An 8462-nucleotide genomic window follows, 5' to 3' on the forward strand; every position below is an offset into this window, starting at 1 on the left:
TTATTTTTTGGCGGGAGCCGGGACGGGAGCCAGCTCCGAGAGCCGACCCTCGAATTTTTGTTTTTTAAACTTAGCTCTTTAAATCCGAGTCGGAACAGCCATTATTTCGTTAGATGCTATTTCTTCCCCCTTTTGTTTTCTCCCCACATTAGTGTCTTTTGTTGTATTTTTTGACTGAGCTCGTTTACCTCACGAAGTTTTATCTGTCGGAATTAGTTGAGGTCTTAATTCTCATATCCTCTTGAAGATGTCCTCAGTCCAAGATCACGTTAAGATTGTTCTCCTTATTCTCAACTGGGGAAGCGCTCTGCAGCTAGGCTACATCCTCAGCCTTTGGCTTGCAGTTTTGGATCACATAGGTCCAGCCTAGGTGATATAAGTTTGGGTGCAAACCTAACCCACGGTTTGGCTTTTAGCAACAAATCGGGTTCCTTTCTACATTGTTTTATCAGTGGGGCTACAGTTTGATTCAAGGGTCTAATAGACCGCTTGCCTTGGGTGAAAGTCTGAATCTTTCTATGTAGTGCAGTGCCAGGAGAGAACACAAACCTGGAACTGGAGTTACAGATGGTTGTTAGCTGCCGTGTAGGTCTGGGGAACTGAACCCAGGTCTTCTGGAAAAGAATCCAATGCCTTTAACTGCTGAGCCATCTCTCCAACCCGAAGATTTCTACCTTGCAATCAATGACTCACCTATTTCAGGTCATAGTTAAAATGTCATTGGAGAGGGACTCAGCAGTTAAGAGCACTGGCTGCTCTTGCACAGGACCCGAGTTTGATTGCCAGCACCTACATGGCAGCCAACTAACTGTCCTTAACTCCAGTTCCAGGGGATCCAGCGTCCTCTTCTGACCTTTGCAGACATTGGATGACACGGATGCACTTACATACATGCAGGCAATACACTCATACACAAAAATGAAAAAAAAAAAGGGTATATATATAAAAAATAAAATGTCACTCTTGTAGACCAGGTGTAGTGGTGCATGCCTTTAATACCAGCACTTGGGAGGCAGAGGCCCGTGGATCTTTGTGACTTCAAGGCCAGCCTGGTCTATGCCAGTGGGGGCTATGGGAAAACTGTCTCAAAAAGACCAAAAATAAATAAGTATGTATAAATAAAATGTCACTTTTTTTTTTTTGTCTTATTGAGGCAGTCTCCCTATAGCTCCAGCTGACCTGGAACTTACTATGTAGACCAGGCTGACCTTGAACTCACAGAGATCTGCCTGCCTCTGCCTCCCGAGTGCTGGGAGTACAGCGTACACTACCATGGCTTTTTTTGGCATTTTAAAATTAAATTAAATTTTTAATTAATTAATTAATTAATTTTTTGGTCTTTTTGGGACAGGGTCTCCCTGTAGCTCCAGCTGTCCTGGAACTTACTATGTAGAGCAGGCTAGCCTCAGTCTCAGAGAGATCTATCTGCCTCTCCCTCCAGAGTGCTGGGATTAAAGGAATGTACCACCAAAGGTTTTAATGTATTAGTCACAAGATGTTAAGTCAGAAACAGGTGGACAAAAAGTGGCAGGGGGCTAAAGATGGCCCATGATAATGGTAATTAGGCTTTAGACCTGCAACATTCTAAAGTCCACAATCACTTGGGATTTGAACCCGGGTCTTCTGAAAGAACAACCAGTGTTCTTAACTGCTGAGCCATCTCCAGCCACCCCCACCCCTTTTTTTTTTGGTCTTTTTGAGACAGGGTCTCCCTGTGGCCCCAGGATGGGACTGAACTATAATCCTAGCATTAAGCAAAGCTTATTTTAATGCATTTTACTGATACACCACCCATATACCTAGGTTGTAGCTAAAGCCTATGAAAGAGGAGGTCTGTTGTTACAGGTATTATCTAGCATGACTTGTTTATATAATGCAGTATTGATATGCACAGATAGATCCTGAGTAACCACTGTTAAAATACAGTGGGCATGTGAGGACACTACAGAAACTGTTAGGCTGTATTCTTTAAGTTGTAAAGTAGTGATGCTGGATAGATCCTCTTAAAAGGAATATGTAGCCCAGGGTAGTGGTACGCCTTTAGTCCCAGCACTCCACAAGCAGAGGCAGGAACATCTCTGAGTTTGAGGCCAGCCTGGTCTACATAGCAAGTTCCAGGTCAGCTGGGGCTACAGGGAGACCCTGTCTCAAAAAGACCAAAAAAAAAAAAAAAAAAAAAAAGAAGAGGAATATGTAAACATGCTGTAACTCCAGCACTTGGGAGGTTTTGGCAGGGGATCTTGAGTTTGAGGCCTGGGCTACATAGGGGGACCCTGTCTATAAATAAGTGCTAGAGGTTGGGTAAATATTTACACAAAAGTGGAATTTTATCATTAGTGGAAAGATTTATGTTGATTTGAATTCTGATTAAGGATTAAGTCTTTGGTTTTTGTGGTGCTGGGGACTGAACCCATGTTAGGCAAGTACCTTTGAGATACAACCCCAGCACAAAAGTTATGTCTTTGCTTCATAAAATGAAAACAATACAAAAACTATCAATGTTTTTGCAACATAAGATCTTGGGGGGCTAGAGAGCTGGCTCAGCAGTTAAGAGCACTGGCTGCTCTTGCAGGGGACCTGGGTTTGGTTCCCAGTACCCACTGGTGGCTAACAACTATTCATAACTCCAGTTCCAGGGGATCTGACACCTTCTGAGCTCTGTGGGCATTGTGCAACATGGGTGCACTTACACATATGCAGACAATACACTCATAAAATAAAAATAAGTAAAATATTTAAAAAAAGATCTTGGGATTTATCATCAAAATTACATGTCACATTTGTGAAACAAAAATTACAGAATCTGTCTCATAATGTTGTTGTAAAAATTAAGCTAATAGAGCATGGTTATTTTATAATTAACATTTTATGTCTGGTATGGTACCTGCACATGGTAAATATTCAATAAATACCTGCCCAACAATCTTTTAGAGTAGGAGAGGATAATAAAAACACTCCTAAGTAACATGTCAAGAATCACAGGCTGGAGAGATGGTTTCATGTTGCACAAACATTGAGGATCTGAATTCAAATCCCAGAACCCACAGGAAAAGCCAGGAGTGGCTGTTTGTACCTATAACCCCCAGTGCTGTGGAAGGTGGAGACAGGAGGAACCAGCTAGCTCCAGGTTCAGTGAGAGATCTTGTCTGAAGGGATTAAGATGGAGTGTGGTAGAACAGGATACTGGATACCTTCCTCTAGGGGAAGTGAGAGAAATTTTTTAAAAAAAAAAAAAAAAAAAGAACCATAGGAATATTTATAAATTCATTTATAAATTCTACAGGAATCTACAGGTTATTTTATGCACTTTTGCTGTGCTAGACTGAAACTGTAGAACATATTTTATGTAGAATTTGTGTAACTGATTCTGTGCATTAGCATATGGATTGCTGAATAGGATATAGAAGTAGTCTCATTAAATACACATTACATTATTTAAATTGGAGCCAACCTATAGTTCAATTGAATAAAAGAACTATACCTCTTAAAGACTGTGTGCTACAACTTGTCAGTGTTTAAATGAAAGCCCAAACCCAGCAGATTTTACTCAAACTTACTCAAAGTTTCTTGGTTTTGCTCAGAGATGTTAGATGATTAGGAAGGATTTTCTCAGGTTTTCTTTCCCACATGATAGTCTTTTTGGTTTCTTGAGACAGAGTTTCATATAGGCCAGGTTGGCCTTGAATTCTTGTACCACCATACCTGGCTTCTATGTGATGGTCTTTTTTTTTTTTTTTGGTCTTTTTGAGACAGGGTCTCCCTGTAGCCCCAGCTGTCCTGGAGCTCACTATGTAGACCAGGCTGGCCTTGAACTCACAGAGATCCGAGATCCGCCTGCCTCTGCCTCCCGAGTGCTGGGATTAAAGGCGTGCGCCACCACGCCCGGCTAACCTATGTGATGGTCTTTTAATAAAGATTGTAGGTGCTGGGGAGATGGCTCAGCTGTTAAGAGCCCTTCCAGAGGACCTGAATTCCGTCCCCAGCACTCCCACAGTGGGCAGCTCACAACTGCCCATGACCCCAGCTCCAGGGGATCCAATACCATCTTCTGGCCTCCTTTAGCATCTGTACCCATGTGGCACACACACAGATACACACACAAAAAAATTGTAACAGGGCAGAGATTGCACGTTATTTCTAAAGTAGATAACAGAACAAAAATAATTTTTATTTTTATTTCTTTTGGAGGAGGAGGGTAAGTTAATGATCTACAGTCTCTTAACCAAACTCTTGGGGAAGCACCCCATAATCAACACATACTAATATTTCTGGTGCAGAATGAATATTCACTTTGTCCATAAATCAGCCTTTTGTTAGTTGTGGCCAGTTTCTCTGCTCCATGTTTAAGGCAAGCTTGCTGAGAAACCAGTATGTCTAGGAAACGGGACCTTGTCATTCTGTCTGGTGGAGGAGATGAGAAATGCTAGTTTTGGCTTTAAGGATGGAACTGAAAGTTTGGGCTGACTTTCTGCTTTGAAAATGCAGCAAGACATTTTCCTTGTTGCTTTGTCTCCTAGTGCTGGTGGTGATGTGCATATCACGCCCCGGTACAGACAGTTTCCCCAGCTGACCAGATCCCAGGTGATCCGTGGTGAGTTCTTAAGCTCGTTAATGTGGTTCTGGATTCTCTGGCGCTTTTGGCATGACTCGGACGCTGTGCTGGTAAGCAGGAGGATGGTTCTTTGTCCTTTTTTTGAGGGCAGGGGAGGGAAAATACACGATTGGCCTAGTTTGTTTGGTGTTTATAGACCATTTTTTAGCCTGGGTCTTTCCTTTTACCATCATGTATGTTACCTAATGATACTTGTTACCTCTGAACCTGATTATGGGATGATGTGCATTTAGGGGATCTGTGATCTATAGTTTGTTTGGTTGCTGTGTTTGGGAGACTAAAAATCTTTTCTGATTGCTGAGTTAAGTTTATCTTTTGTGGGTTAAACCTTACCCTTAAATTTTTTTTTTTTTTTTGTTTGAGAACAGGTATCAGGTAGCCTAGGCTGTCCTCAAATTTACAATGTAGGCAGGACTGACCTTTAACTCCCAATCCTCCTGCCTGTACTCCCAAGTGCTGGGATTATAGGCAGGCACCATCACACACAGCTTTATTCTTAATATCCTGTAGTCTGTCTGGAGGCCCAGGGCCACCAGATTTGGGTGGAGCAGATGTAATTTGCCTTGAGAAGTTATTGGTGACTCTTTAACATTCTATTAGCCTTTGAGTACCTGTCCCATTTTCATATTCGCATAGTCTTTTTTTTTTCTTGGTCTTTTTGAGACAGGGTCTCCCTGTAGCCCCAGCTGTCCTGGAACTCACTATGTAGACCAGACTGGCTTTGAACTCATAGAGATCTGCCCACCTCTGCCTCCCGAGAGTAGGGATTAAAGGTGTGCACCATTCCTGGCATTTCATAGTCTTTTTTTCTAGGAAATTACATCTTTAAGACATTGACATCTAGCTGGAGCTTGGTGGTTGAACATGTGCCTAACAAGAATGAGCCCCTGGGTTCCACCCCAGCCCCCAAAACATAAGGATGGACACTTTGAATTTTGGTAAATTTGGGTTTGTTTACTGGATAGAAAAAAAATCAATTTAAATAGTCTATTCAGTAAACTGATTTGAGGCTAGACTCCACTTCTCCCTACTTGCCATCATAATCATACTTAATGGCTTAGGCTGCTGCTGCTAAAATAGAGAGGTTTTGAAAATTCAGGTCACCTTGGCTGGGCATGGTGGTACACTTTTTTTTTTTTTTTTTTTTTTGGTCTTTTTGAGACAGGGTCTCCCTGTAGCCACAGCTGTCCTGGAACTATGTAGACCAGGCTGGCCTTGAACTCACAGAGATCCACCTGCCTCTGCCTCCTGAGTGCTGGGATTAAAGGCGTGTGCCACCACGCCCAGCCTAGTGGTGTACTTTTAATCCTAGCACTGGAGGCAGAAGCAGGCAGTTCAAGGCCAGCCTAGGCTACATAGTGAGACTCTGTCTCAAGACAAAGAACAAAAAGAAAATTCAGGCCTCCATGTGTAGTGAGTAGATTGAAAAAAAAAAGAGTTGGGTCATTAAATAGTTAAGGGAGAATTTGTGCTTCGGGTGTGTCAGGTGCAGTGTCATTACATTATTGTTTTTTTCTTCTAAGAAGCTGGTGTAATTTAATTAGTTACATTTATTAGTGTAGACTCTTGACTTTTTCTTTTTGACTGGTTGTTACAGGGTCACTTTCCGTATCCAGATCCTTCCCAGTGGACAGATGAAGAACTAGGAATTCCTCCTGATGATGAGGACTGAAAGTATAAGCTCAGCTATTTAAAAGTAAGTATGCCTTAAAGCCTTGTTTTAAATTCTGACCTAAACATGTGCATTTGGGTTTTGTACCTTTGATAATCTTAAACTGCATATCCCAATAGCGTGAAGAAGCAGTCACTCATGTCTTGTCAAATTTGCTAGCCTGCGTTTTCCTTTTTATTATATATTTTAAAAGATTAATTTTTCCTAAATTAGACTACATTTTAAAGCCCCATTCATTCATGAATAAAGACTAATTCTGTATAAGGAGGGCCGATTCAGCTGCTAGCAGCAGCAACAACAACAAATAAATAAATAAAATAAAGGCCAAGCATGGCTGGCCCAGGACTGTAATCTACAGTCCCAGCACTTGGAAGGTGGAGGCAAGAGGAGCAGATGAGGCTAGATTGGTACAAAGAGTAGTGAGGCCATCTTGGGCTACATGAGACCCTATCTCAAAAAAAAAGGGGGGGGGGGGCTGGAGAGATGGCTCAGAGATTAAGAGCACTGGCTCTCAACACCCACATGGTGGCTAACAATGGTCTGTAAGTCCAGTTCCAGGGGATCTGATGCCCTCTTCTGACCTCCGTGAGCATTGCATGACACAGGTGCACTTACATACATGCAGGCAACATACTCATACCCATAAAAAAAAAATAAAAATATTGGGGGCTGGAGCAATGGCTCAGTGGTTAAGAGCACTGACTGCTCTGGCAGAGGACCCGGGTTCGATTCCCAGCACCCACATGGCTGCTACAAACCACGCTTAATTCCAGTTCCAGGGGAATGCGAAGCCCTCTTCTGACTTCTGCAGCATTGCATGACACAGGTGCACTCACATACATGCAGACAATACACTCATACACATAAAATAAAAATAATAAATAAAAAATATAAAACTATTAAAATAGTTAAAAACCAAAAAGTCCAGTTTTGAGCTGGGTCCTGGAATAAGACGGGCCTCTAGCTTTGCCTCTGTACTGTAAAAGTTCCCAGGGCCCAGCAGCCTCCCTTTCCCCTGCTATTCTGAGATCTTTTTGTGGTGGGCAACACTAACCTATTCCTATGTTCCTACAAATTCTGCTGTATTCTCACACATTGCATTAATATTTTAAAAGTTTATTATGTGTATGTCATGTGTCCAGGTGCCCATGGAGGTCAGAAAATGGTGTCAGATTTAGAGCTGAAGTTACAGGTAGTTGTGAGGTGCCCGAAGTGGGTGCTGGGAACCAAACTTGGGTGCTCTGGAAGAGCAGCAGGCATTCTTAACTCCTGAGTCGTTTCTCCAGTCCTGCGCTAACATTTTGCTCTAATGACTGGACTAGAAAGGATGATTTTGCTTTTATCCTCCACAAGGCTATTCATAGAGTTCAGTAAATGCTTGAACAATTAGAAAAGGAAGATTATAGATTTGGATTAGTAAATTTAAGAGTTCTTAAAGTTTTCCACTTTTCTTTTCCTACAGGAGCAAGGTGAGGAATTTCAAGCAATTATGAACTTCATATATGTACATTGATGTTGTAAATTAAAGTGGTTTGGCCAAGAACAAAGAACTGAGTTATGTTTTTTTATTATTATTATTTATGTGTAAGAGTGTATTGCCTGCATGTACGTGAGTGCACCCATGTCGTGCAATGCCGTGCAATGGGTCAGAGAGGGCTTCAGATTCCCCTGGAACTGGAGTCAAGGATGGTTCATAGCTGCCATGTGGGTGCTGGGAATCAAACCCGGGTCTTCTGCAAGAGCAGTCAGTGCTCTTAACCACTGAGTTATGTTTTTGATGACAACCATTCTGTATTTCCTGTGCTCCAAGTGCTTGCTGGGCTAAGTGGTTTGTGCCCTTTCAGCTGATTTCTCGGGTACCCCATGATGTAGGTGGGTGATAGCTTCACATATCATTGAAACCGTGAAGGAACAAGGAGGTGAAATTACTTGGTGAGGCTGACTCCAAAGCTTGTGCACAATTCATGTCTTAGTCATGTATATTGATAGGTGATGTGATCATAGAGTCCATGCAGCTGGAGTCTTGCCTGAGTATACAGAGGTTAGGGATCAGTAAAATCCATATGTTTCCATAAGACATTTTTATGTTGAGTGGCCTTTAGTAGGACTCCTGAATCACTTCTGACTAGGAATTACTTAGGAATAGGAGATAAGGATAAAAAAGGATTTTTCACTTTT

General features: G+C 42.0%; 1 protein-coding gene across 1 annotated transcript in view; it reads left to right on the top strand.

The window, feature by feature from the left end:
- The window catches only part of Ndufb2 (NADH:ubiquinone oxidoreductase subunit B2), an 11534-nt gene extending 3703 nt beyond the window's left edge, over window positions 1-7831 (top strand). Inside the window, exons 2-4 of the mRNA XM_008823517.2 lie at window positions 4518-4662; window positions 6210-6308; window positions 7747-7831. Coding sequence (XP_008821739.1) covers window positions 4518-4662; window positions 6210-6284 — 220 coding nt within the window. The 3' untranslated portion in view covers window positions 6285-6308; window positions 7747-7831. The remainder of the gene's footprint in view (window positions 1-4517; window positions 4663-6209; window positions 6309-7746) is intronic.
- The last annotated feature ends 631 nt before the right edge of the window (window positions 7832-8462 follow it).

The sequence above is a fragment of the Nannospalax galili genome, unplaced genomic scaffold (assembly GCF_000622305.1).
Source record: "Nannospalax galili isolate Female #2095 unplaced genomic scaffold, S.galili_v1.0 scaffold307, whole genome shotgun sequence".
Taxonomy (NCBI): Eukaryota; Metazoa; Chordata; class Mammalia; order Rodentia; family Spalacidae; genus Nannospalax; species Nannospalax galili.